General features: G+C 37.3%; 1 protein-coding gene across 1 annotated transcript in view; it reads left to right on the forward strand.

Moving 5' to 3' along the window:
• LOC111631709 overlaps positions 1 to 13331 on the forward strand; it is a 334641-nt gene that overhangs the window by 256146 nt on the left and 65164 nt on the right. Inside the window, exon 22 of the mRNA XM_023376015.1 lies at positions 717 to 762. Coding sequence (XP_023231783.1) covers positions 717 to 762 — 46 coding nt within the window. The remainder of the gene's footprint in view (positions 1 to 716; positions 763 to 13331) is intronic.

A 13331-nucleotide genomic window follows, 5' to 3' on the forward strand; every position in this document is an offset into this window, starting at 1 on the left:
GAACACAAATATGACATTGAACACAACAGATGCACCACTGCCCTATCTACGTATGCTTCGACCCCTGGCATAAGTGCTAACTTGCAGAACGCGCAAATCATTAAAATGTCACACAGAAGAGAACACGTACGAACGCTAGAAGCTTTGGAAATTTATAAAGCAGGATTACGTAATAGCTGTATCAACTATAAAGATGCTATTAATATTTCGGCAGCTTGGAGGTTTGCGTATGAAGCAGAATGCCCCCACAACTCTATGTAAGGTGTTATACATCGTTTACATGTATATGTAAAATAATATTTGTGAATATTTGGGTTCACGTACGTAATGATTAATACGCATGCGCGTAATGAATTTTATTCGCAAAGATGTATATGTTCCAAAATGTTTAAATATTTAAGCACAACGATTTTCGAATATCAGAATTTAAAACCTGAGGAAGACTGAGGAAGGCAGTCGAAAACGTTTGTTGTTTTCATTAAATATATTTTTACTGGTCAAGTAAAGGTTTTTATGTGTGTTTATATTAAGTAAATTGGACCAGTACCAGGTGAGAAGTAACTATTATAAATTAAATATTTTGTTTTTAATGTAATAATCATTGATGAAAAATAAGACCTATGTTATTCATTATTATATGTAATATTAATTTTTATTTATCATTATTTTATATCATTAACTTATCATTAATAATTACTTACTTTCAATTTTAATAGATTCGACAGCTTCCTTGTTGTGTAAACCTCCATCAAGTTCAATTTTGTAAGTTATAATAATAACGTAGTAACAAAGCTAAGTTTTAAATAATAAATGAATAATAATAAATGATTGGTAATTAATGATTAGTAAATGATTACAAAGTGTAAACTTAATTAAAATCAAAAATTATTATTTTTTTTTTTTTACTTTCCTGGCTGTTATGTATACATTACAGGGGAAAGTATTGGAATTGTGTCAGATTTAATCCATTGAGTTTTTGGCAAATGTTTACATTTCAAGGACTCTTGAACCCAAAAAAGTATTTAAAAAATGGAAAAAATTTTGTGTGTGTGTGTTGGTGTCTACTTGTTTAACATATCAGGATGGGATAAAGATTAGAGAAGTTGTGGTGCAAGTTTAAACATTACTTGTACATGGCACTCACTCACTCACTCAATATATTTTATTGGTACATTAATTGTACATGCCCTGGCCCCTCATGAAGCATTACCAGGGATCAAGTGGACAGTATACATTAGAATACATTTTGATTAGGTGAATTACATAAAATTAACACGTGTAGGAAGTGTACAGAAAAATAAAAACATTTAAATATTTACAAAATATACATAGTTGATATAAAAAGCAACATATATATTTAGAAGACACATTACAGTTCTTTCGCGTGTAGTAGTTGTAGTTACCTTGTAAAGTCCAGGGGGCGAAATAATGCCCCAATTCAGCGTTAGCTGTAGATCTCGGTTTGGTTAACATAGTTAATTTGCTTAGCAAATTGTTTGAAGTTATTGTAGATCTCTCTGTTTAGCCAGATGTCTGATGGACTGCATGACCATTCTATACCCTGTTCTTCAATAAGTATTCTTAATTCATTTCTTTCACGTTCAAAAGTGGTACAATTATATATATATATATATATATAGTGCTCAGGTCTGTCTTCAACATTGCACATAGGGCAAAGACCAGAAGTCCTATTTGCAAACCTGTCAAAGTAATTGGCAAACTTGCCATGCTTGGTGAATATTTGGGTAGTGCAATAATCAGGAGTATACCAGTCTATACTAATAAATATGTCTAAGTCCAGAATAAACCTGTGGGTTATGTGCTGCATATCGTGATCCCATGTGGTTTGCCACTGTAGTAAAGTGTCTCCATAAAAGTTGCCACGGTGTTTGTTGACTAATTTTGTTATATGCAGTATTGTTGCTATCTTTTGTGGTTGCATACTTAGCCATAGTATCTGCTCTTTTGTTGCCTTCCAGGCCCTGATGGGCTCTGACCCAGGAAATGTGTATATTGCATTTTGATTTTTTAATCAAGTTTTTAATATTTACAGCCAGTGGATGTAATTTGTTGCTTCTGATTACATTATAAGCAGATAGTGAGTCGGTGTATATGTCAACAGCTATATTCTCATAGGTCTGGTTGACACAGTCGATTACTTTCTCAATAGCAAATAGTTTGGCTTGAAATACAGTACACCTATCATCCAGCTGGAACGTCTGTTGAGAGATTTCTGTATTGTTGTTATATATTACAAAGTTGCATCCTGCTGAGTTGTTAATATGAGACCTGTCTGTAAAAATATTGATGTTAGTTGATTCACTAGTGTCGTGTATGTCTGTTGTATTTTCATTGGGAGGAAGAGACTCATGAAATGGGATAAGCCATTCAATTTCATCATGATGTATTGTGCTTGTTGTAGTCTTGATGTTCTTACTCCACTTGATTAATTGGTACTTTTGCCTCTGAAGGATAATGAGATCTATGGGCGGCTTCTGTGCACTCACCTGGAGACATCTGTTACTAACAGTTCGGAATGCCTTAGCTATCAGGATAAGCACACGTCTTTGTGATGATATCAGTTTGTGGTTTGTGTGTACCTTCCTTGTGGCCCAACTCCAGGTGCCACAGGCATAAGTCGTACTAGGTAAGTATATTCCATCATAAATGATTGATGTTGCATTTGAAGTCAAGCCCCAGTTACTTTTCGCCACCTGGGTGTATGAGTGCAGGATAAGCCCAGTGTGGTTCATTATATGTTCTATGTGTTTGTCACAAGACAACCTAAAATTCAAGTATACTCCGAGATATTTGAGGGTCTCTTGTATCCCTTAATGGTTTTACCGTTCATCTTGATGTGTCGTGGACGCCAATAGAGGTTAGCATGTCTAGGTCTGTTGAAAACTATTCCCTTAGTTTTCTTGGGATTAAACCTCAATTTGTGTTCCTCTCCCCAGCTGTAGATATGTTGAAGCATAGTATTCCCTCTGTTTTCAAGATCAGCTCTGAACCTGCCCCCATAAGCAGCATGACGTTGTCGGCATAAGCAAAGCATTTTGAATGTCCAAAATCCTTCTCTAAAAATGCATTAAAGGTCACATTCCACAGCAGGGGTCTACAAACAGACCCCTGTGGGCATCCTCTGGTAATGGTTTTGGTAACATGGTACTGACCATAATGCAATGTAGCTCTGTGGCCCTTAAGATAGTCCTGTAAAAGGTTGAGAATGTTCCTTGGACACTTGATGCAATTGATAGATTATGAGGGGCCACCATGCACTATCAAAAGCTTTTGATATGTCCAGGCTTGCCCCTAAAACGTATTTATGATCCTCCAGGAGATGCTGAATTTCCTTGACTATGCCATTAATGGCATCTTGTGGACGGAAACCAAATTGATATTCGCTAAGGCAATTGTTCTGCTCGATGAACCAAATGAGCCTGTTCATAATCAGTTTTTCTAGAATATTTCCCATACTGGTAATAATGATATTTGCCTGGATTCTGAGGTAGAACCCGGTTTAGGGACTAGTATTACACAAGCAGTCCTCCACTCCTGCGGAAAGATTGCGTGTTTAAAGTAGGCATTGCAAATTTTAAGAAGTTGTTGTGGTAATAAGGTTTCAGAGGTTGGCAGTAATTTCTGCTGTGATCTCATTGGGGCCTAGAGACTTGCCCCTGCCCAGGTTCCTGACAATATTGTCAACTTCCCCTATAGTGAATGGTGGAACATCCTCTGTGTTGTCTAGTATATTGGTATCTGTATGCAGTTTCCTTTGCCATTGTGAATCTTCTTCAGGATTATCATTTGGGCAGCAAGTTTGTAGTTTGGCATTCAGGATCTGGATAAGAGATTTAAGTTTGCTGTTATCACTTGATGATGTCAAAATCTGAGTCTTCTGCAGCTTATTACTACACATATGTGTAATGTAGCCACACAGGTTTACAGATGCCCTGGTGCAAAACTCTTACCAACTTCTTGTTTTTGTGCCTTTTATAGCTTGCTTATTTGTTCTTTGACTTTGTAGATAATTCTCCCTATGCGTCCTCCTTGTGCTATCATTGTGACATCTCTGGTACTGCTTTCTGAGTCTTCTGGTTATACTTCGGAATTTGCTCAGATCCGCCATACACCAAGGGACACTTCTCCTATTTATTCTCTTTTTTGGAATATAAATTTCACAAGCCTTATTAATGGCCTTAATGTTATTGTCTAGTTGAATTCTAGCTACCTCTGTTTCATCTGAGTAAGTTTCAATTAGGTGTTCCTGTAAATAGTTCTTAATTCCTATCCAGTTAGCTTGATTGAGTGCATATTTAAGACGTGATGCAAATATTGGCCTATCCCATCACCTGAGTCTGTCAATTCGTATTCAATATAGGCATGCTCACTTAAGCTCTCATCATTGATAACCCTCCAGTTTGTTATCCTGGAGTATAAGCTGTCATTGCAAACTGCCATGTCAAGTCAGCTTTCACCTCTACTCAAGGTGAAAGTGGATGGTGAGTATGGATTGTTTATAATAACTAAACCATTAAGCACAAAGAATTCTTCCAGGAAGCTCCCACATGTGTCCAAGTTCTTGCCGCCCAATGCAGGGGAATGGGCGTTGAAGTCCCCTGCAATGACTATATTTGTGCCTTGAAAGTCGTTAACAATCTTCTGTAGTTTCTCAATAAAATATACAGTCTCTGTGTCCCCAGGGAAGTAAACATTGACCACCACAATCCTTTCATTGTTAATCATTATTTCGGTTGTAATCAAGTATTGGTTACTGTAATTAACATGCGTCATTACAGATAAGCCGGTGTTAGGCACCAAAGTAATGGCTTATGGGAAATCCTCTGTGCACTGCAGTATGGGACAGTAAGTAGGTAAGCATGTGGGTACATCTTTACAATAGTAAGGCTCTTGCATGCACACCAGGTCATAATTAATAAGCTGCTTGCTAAGAAGGGAGGTAGCAGCAATGCTTTTCCCTAAATTGACTTGCAGTAAGAGTAATTTGTTAGGTTTATTTATTTCCATAATCGATTCTTGCCATTATGTTGTTTTTGATCTGGATATTTGTGGAGCATGTACTGTCTCATGCATTATGTTTATAGTTCAAAGCTTTGTTTCATCTGCAGTTGCAACATACCAGTTTGGTTTTCCTGTTGAGACACTCCCTGTAAAGATATTCACCTGAACAGTGGCTGCATTTAACTGTTGAGTGTGGGCAATCCTTAGCGGCATGGTTGTACTTGCAGCATTTAAAACACTGCAGGACCAGAAAGAAGTCAGCAGTCCTGCAGAGTGACCACTCTATGCTGATTTTTCCCAGGTGTAACAGGGTCTTTCTGTGTTGTGGAGGTGACCCTCTAGGGGACACCTCCACAACACAGTTTTTGTAGTTAGAGTCACGTTTTCCTAAGGTAAACTTGATATGGAAATGTTTCTCAAACTCTGTGATTGTGAATTGTCCATTGATTATATCATTTTGTTCATATTAGAGTAGGTAGTTCTTCCCTGATGATATCAGTCTGCACAGAGTAGATTACTGTATGGGGCCACCTCTTCTTCGGTCACTTTGTCATCAATTCTGGTATCTTTTTTTCAATGTTTCTTTGGAGGATAGCAGCCTCATCTTTGCTTCCTACCTCAATCACTACACCTCTACCCCTATTTTCCTTAACTAATCTATACCGATTCGTAAGGATGATGACTTGAGTTTGGATTGCATAATCTTGCAAACTGTATTGCTGTTAGTGCATTTTTTATTTTTGTTATATACAAGCAAGACCTCCTTAGGAGGAGAAGTCTTTATAGCAGCACGGTTGCCATTTGTAGTGCCAGTTTTCACCACAGAACTGTATAGTGGTGTGGGAGGTATGTATCGAGTTGTTTTTTCCTCTACTTCATTTAATTTATCTAGAATAATTTTTTGGGTGCCTAATAAATCATTAGAATTGGCAGCCTTTGCCAAGTCTTTCTTAGTGGCCATCTTATCTAAGCGGTTGTTAATCTTTGCCATGAGATCTGTTGTTTTATATTTGGTTTTGGCTAGGAAAATGATTTTTGACAATGACATATTTACTGTGTCCTCCTGAACATAATTTACCATTTGGGTTGTCTAATGCATACTGCTTAAATTCTTGTATTATGTCATAGGCACCTTTAAGAAAATCCTCCATTGTGTCCCAGGGAGAGGTTGAGGTACAACAAGTGCGTTAACCAAGAAGGTTACCCAACACACTCTTGCTGGTCACCACGTTGAACTTAAGAGTGGCTATGTAAGTTAACTGATGCACTCTTGTGACACTTTCAACAATACTAGAGATGGATGGGGCACACGTCAGGTAAAGTCCTTGGTGAAATTTAGAATCAACATAGAACAAGCTGCTTTACCACTGGCTGGTGTTGCCTCCACAGGCAGACTGGCTGGCCAGGGAAAACCGGTCTGCTCAATAGCTGATCTCCCCACCAACAAAAAACAGATGAGTTACTTACTTGTAGGCACAAGATGACAGTCCACTGTTATCTTTCCTTAAAGATCACCACTCAGTTGAGGAAGCCAAGATGGATACCACAAAAACACCAGAACTTAGCTATTTAAAGTAAGCTAAAAAGTTAGGCTTAGTAACACTAAGCCTAACCACTGCCCTAAGACTGATTTAACCATATTTTTCTATTTACGTTTTTCATGAACTATAGAGGGCACTGCATTTTTACAAAATGGCTACTTTATCTGGGTCACTTGTAGCTAGTAATGTAAAATTAATCATATATTACTGTTTGATATAATGATATAAGCCTATGCTGCCTGTAGCTGTTTATCGAGAAATTTTATAGAAGGAGAACAATTATTGTTAGTGGAACACGTCATTATGTGGTATCGAAACAAATGAGTGAGATCATTCTATACATATTTGCGTCCTTTGTGTTAAAAAAACATCAGCTTTGACATTGTCCCATCAGGGCCGAATTTACAAGTAAAAAGCCTTAACTTACGAGGGACCTCAAACATTTGTACAAAATATTTCGGTTGTAATCAAGTATTGGTTACTGTAATTAACATGCGTCATTACAGATAAGCCGGTGTTAGGCACCAAAGTAATGGCTTATGGAAAATTCGCTGAGCCCCGCAGTACAATTTGTGTTCCTCTCCCCAGCTGTAGATATGTTGAAGCATAGTATTCCCTCTGTTTTCAAGATCAGCTCTGAACCTGCCCCCATAAGCAGCATGACGTTGTCGGCATAAGCAAAGCATTTTGAATGTCCAAAATCCTTCTCTAAAAATGCATTAAAGGTCACATTCCACAGCAGGGGTCTACAAACAGACCCCTGTGGGCATCCTCTGGTAATGGTTTTGGTAACATGGTACTGACCATAATGCAATGTAGCTCTGTGGCCCTTAAGATAGTCCTGTAAAAGGTTGAGAATGTTCCTTGGACACTTGATGCAATTGATAGATTATGAGGGGCCACCATGCACTATCAAAAGCTTTTGATATGTCCAGGCTTGCCCCTAAAACGTATTTATGATCCTCCAGGAGATGCTGAATTTCCTTGACTATGCCATTAATGGCATCTTGTGGACGGAAACCAAATTGATATTCGCTAAGGCAATTGTTCTGCTCGATGAACCAAATGAGCCTGTTCATAATCAGTTTTTCTAGAATATTTCCCATACTGGTAATAATGATATTTGCCTGGATTCTGAGGTAGAACCCGGTTTAGGGACTAGTATTACACAAGCAGTCCTCCACTCCTGCGGAAAGATTGCGTGTTTAAAGTAGGCATTGCAAATTTTAAGAAGTTGTTGTGGTAATAAGGTTTCAGAGGTTGGCAGTAATTTCTGCTGTGATCTCATTGGGGCCTAGAGACTTGCCCCTGCCCAGGTTCCTGACAATATTGTCAACTTCCCCTATAGTGAATGGTGGAACATCCTCTGTGTTGTCTAGTATATTGGTATCTGTATGCAGTTTCCTTTGCCATTGTGAATCTTCTTCAGGATTATCATTTGGGCAGCAAGTTTGTAGTTTGGCATTCAGGATCTGGATAAGAGATTTAAGTTTGCTGTTATCACTTGATGATGTCAAAATCTGAGTCTTCTGCAGCTTATTACTACACATATGTGTAATGTAGCCACACAGGTTTACAGATGCCCTGGTGCAAAACTCTTACCAACTTCTTGTTTTTGTGCCTTTTATAGCTTGCTTATTTGTTCTTTGACTTTGTAGATAATTCTCCCTATGCGTCCTCCTTGTGCTATCATTGTGACATCTCTGGTACTGCTTTCTGAGTCTTCTGGTTATACTTCGGAATTTGCTCAGATCCGCCATACACCAAGGGACACTTCTCCTATTTATTCTCTTTTTTGGAATATAAATTTCACAAGCCTTATTAATGGCCTTAATGTTATTGTCTAGTTGAATTCTAGCTACCTCTGTTTCATCTGAGTAAGTTTCAATTAGGTGTTCCTGTAAATAGTTCTTAATTCCTATCCAGTTAGCTTGATTGAGTGCATATTTAAGACGTGATGCAAATATTGGCCTATCCCATCACCTGAGTCTGTCAATTCGTATTCAATATAGGCATGCTCACTTAAGCTCTCATCATTGATAACCCTCCAGTTTGTTATCCTGGAGTATAAGCTGTCATTGCAAACTGCCATGTCAAGTCAGCTTTCACCTCTACTCAAGGTGAAAGTGGATGGTGAGTATGGATTGTTTATAATAACTAAACCATTAAGCACAAAGAATTCTTCCAGGAAGCTCCCACATGTGTCCAAGTTCTTGCCGCCCAATGCAGGGGAATGGGCGTTGAAGTCCCCTGCAATGACTATATTTGTGCCTTGAAAGTCGTTAACAATCTTCTGTAGTTTCTCAATAAAATATACAGTCTCTGTGTCCCCAGGGAAGTAAACATTGACCACCACAATCCTTTCATTGTTAATCATTATTTCGGTTGTAATCAAGTATTGGTTACTGTAATTAACATGCGTCATTACAGATAAGCTGGTGTTAGGCACCAAAGTAATGGCTTATGGAAAATCCTCTGTGCACTGCAGTATGGGACAGTAAGTAGGTAAGCATGTGGGTACATCTTTACAATAGTAAGGCTCTTGCATGCACACCAGGTCATAATTAATAAGCTGCTTGCTAAGAAGGGAGGTAGCAGCAATGCTTTTCCCTAAATTGACTTGCAGTAAGAGTAATTTGTTAGGTTTATTTATTTCCATAATCGATTCTTGCCATTATGTTGTTTTTGATCTGGATATTTGTGGAGCATGTACTGTCTCATGCATTATGTTTATAGTTCAAAGCTTTGTTTCATCTGCAGTTGCAACATACCAGTTTGGTTTTCCTGTTGAGACACTCCCTGTAAAGATATTCACCTGAACAGTGGCTGCATTTAACTGTTGAGTGTGGGCAATCCTTAGCGGCATGGTTGTACTTGCAGCATTTAAAACACTGCAGGACCAGAAAGAAGTCAGCAGTCCTGCAGAGTGACCACTCTATGCTGATTTTTCCCAGGTGTAACAGGGTCTTTCTGTGTTGTGGAGGTGACCCTCTAGGGGACACCTCCACAACACAGTTTTTGTAGTTAGAGTCACGTTTTCCTAAGGTAAACTTGATATGGAAATGTTTCTCAAACTCTGTGATTGTGAATTGTCCATTGATTATATCATTTTGTTCATATTAGAGTAGGTAGTTCTTCCCTGATGATATCAGTCTGCACAGAGTAGATTACTGTATGGGGCCACCTCTTCTTCGGTCACTTTGTCATCAATTCTGGTATCTTTTTTTCAATGTTTCTTTGGAGGATAGCAGCCTCATCTTTGCTTCCTACCTCAATCACTACACCTCTACCCCTATTTTCCTTAACTAATCTATACCGATTCGTAAGGATGATGACTTGAGTTTGGATTGCATAATCTTGCAAACTGTATTGCTGTTAGTGCATTTTTTATTTTTGTTATATACAAGCAAGACCTCCTTAGGAGGAGAAGTCTTTATAGCAGCACGGTTGCCATTTGTAGTGCCAGTTTTCACCACAGAACTGTATAGTGGTGTGGGAGGTATGTATTGAGTTGTTTTTTCCTCTACTTCATTTAATTTATCTAGAATAATTTTTTGGGTGCCTAATAAATCATTAGAATTGGCAGCCTTTGCCAAGTCTTTCTTAGTGGCCATCTTATCTAAGCGGTTGTTAATCTTTGCCATGAGATCTGTTGTTTTATATTTGGTTTTGGCTAGGAAAATGATTTTTGACAATGACATACAGTAGACCCCCCTATAACGCTTAGATACGTTCCACGCTAACCGAAAATTACGTTGTAGGAATGAGCCAATCGCAGCCCGATAGGTGGGAACTTTACGGACTAAGGCTGTTCGAAAGGTTTTCTTCTATAAAATTAACCGATTCTAGACTAATTCCACTCAACATTTCCAAAACACGTATAATTTTTAGGGAATAATCTGTATAAACTATGCTATAAACAAAAAATTATAGAATTACTTACCAAGTATGCACCGTTCGACTACGCCGTTGCTCAAAGCTTGTTTTCGTCACAGAACAGCACACGAAATGACGGCCGCGATTTCTGATAACGAATTTTTTGCAGAAAAATAACTTGACCTTTGGAGACATCATTAATATAAATAATTTTTATGGCCGTTGAATAAGAAATGTTTCTTTCACAAGAAATGTATAAAATTAGTGCTGTATTAGACTTATGGTATTTAATTTACATACTGTACAGATGATGATAAACTCAACTTACTAGCCTAAACTCTCTGTAGCGTGGCACCAGGCGGCGGAAAGCATATATATAATTATAATAAAGTTACAATAAATTAAGTTAATATATAATTATATATACAGCATCTAATTTATATATAATTAATATATAATTATATGTACAGTACCTAATTTATATATAATTTATATATAATACTGTGCAGACGATAGCAAACTCAATTTAGCCACTCCGTAGCGTGGCACAGGGCAGAGGAAAGTAGTTTGGCTGCTCATCCACTATTGGTCCAGATTCTATCAATCTTCTCGTGAAACGAGTTGGTGACGACGTTTTAGGAGCTGCTTTATACAAATGTTGCTACAATTTTTTCGCTACGTTATAGGAATTGTCGTTATAGGAACGCACGTTATAGGGGGTCGACTGTATTTCATTAATTTTTTTTCAAAGAATTAACATAAGATCTTTTTTAAAATAATTGATAAAACTAATTTAAAGAAAAGATTTTTAATGGAATGGGTATAAAAACTTAATTAAACTTAGTTATAAAACAGAAGACCAGTGAAACCTCACGTCTTTTTTTTCCAATATCCGTATTAAATCAGAGTCATAGTCTGATTTAATTCTTTTCTTTTTATGATTGACTTCTAAAATTGTGAAGGGTTGGTAAGGGGATTTACAGAGTTCAGCTTAGGGCTTCGAAATGCTTAAATCCGGCCCTGTGTCCTACACAAAATTACTGGCATTTTAAACTTTAACAAAATGTTTTAAAATTGACAGCATAACTTGTTCGTGTAAAGCTGGACAATCAGGAAACTACCAATTCTTAACAGTCTAATCCACTCTTTCAGAATTCAGAGCTCATTAATAAACCTGATCAATTTCTGAATAATCATCTGTTTTTCCCGTTTTTCATGTGGGAATAGACGAAAACTTATATCAGGCTCTTGTAAGGTTTTGAAATTGCAATTTGGAACCAACAGTAAGCATTGCATTTTCTATCGCTTTTCATCTTTACTGCTGATAATACACGAGAATGAATCAAACGACCCAGATAGAATAGTTTTGTTTTTAAACACCAGAGGACGAACATCCGGTGAAAAATGCAAATACCTAAGTATAGGAAAAGCAGAGTTAACCCTAAAACAAGGCTTAAACACTTGGAACTCACCAAAATAAGGGGAGAAGAGCAAAAACACGTCCTTCCTCCATGAAGGCATAACTCAGAATACTTGTACATGGCAAGCAGAAGTACATGGTTTACATTTTAACTCCAAGAAAAAATTGTTGCGGCACACGTTCACAATGTCACGTGAACCAGTGAACGTCACGCATTGACTCACGGGAAATTTGTTGAAAAAATGGCAGATACATTTAACATCAAGGGTTACCAGGAAAGGTAAATAAACAAATTAAACTATTTTAAAGTATTTATAAGATGTTTAATAACACAAAATAATTATTTTTAATTAGTGTGGTGTCTCCTACCATACGATCAGATGATAGGACTATCTCATACTTTTGTCAAGGGAAGTAGTGGCTTATGTAAATTCGAAAGCAGCTCTGAAAATTAATTTTTAGAAAATTTACAAACATATTATGCTGTTGATGGTAGAAGATGCCATGGAAGAACAAACCTACTTTAAGATAAATTATTATGAAGTTAAATATATGTAAATTCTACAGGTACTTCGCATCACTTGCTAAAAAAATTGAATAATTAAATAATTTCTGGATTAAACCGTCTACTAAGTACAATATTATTCGTAAATGCGTAAATAATCATTATTTTAATAAAATAGGTCATAATTTTAACTGAAAAAAACAAATAAAATGAATAAAGTTTAAACCAGTCTTCTACTTGCCATGCTAGACGTAGCAAATGCCATTATTGACCGTCTTGAGTTGCCAGATGGCAGCGCTCGACGGTCTGCCGTTCACATTTTGGGCTGAATACGACGGCTGCAACCTCTCTATTAAGAAATGAAATTTAGCTTGGTAGCTCATGTATAAGGGGCATCAATGCTGTTAAATTGATGATTAAAGGTCAAGGGTGGTGAGATAGTGGGTGGCCATATGTCCTATCTCGAGAGGGGTTGGACTTAATGAAGGTTTTACTCGTTACTGGCATTTACAATTTATTATAAAACTCATCATTGCCCTCAAAACTGAGCTTTCTTCAAATAATTAATAATATAAAAGTTTTAGTTATTTGACGAAACCGTGTCTTCTTTTTTCTTGTTTCTTCTGATTCTATGTCACGACTTGGTGCATTTATAGACACTTGGCAAATAATTCCATCACCTACATTTACTTCTTACAGAAACGCGTTTCGGGCTTTCGCCCCTCTTCAGTCTGTTACGTCGATAGTTGTGACTTGTGTGTCCGTACTTCCCGCTCCCTTCCCCTCCCCTCTTTTTTCCCGACTTGACGGACTCCCCCGCATGCCTCGTAATTTGTAACATTACCCTTCTCCGAGTGTTGCACACAGCCTCGCCTGCGACTGTATAAACATTCTATTTTATTTTAATAATTGAAGCCAGTTTTTATGGATGTCGATGCTAAGGTTCTTGTTAATATTATTTTTGTCT

The sequence above is a fragment of the Centruroides sculpturatus genome, unplaced genomic scaffold, assembly GCF_000671375.1.
Source record: "Centruroides sculpturatus isolate CEXI.00-Female unplaced genomic scaffold, Cexi_2.0 scaffold560, whole genome shotgun sequence".
NCBI lineage: Eukaryota > Metazoa > Arthropoda > Arachnida > Scorpiones > Buthidae > Centruroides > Centruroides sculpturatus.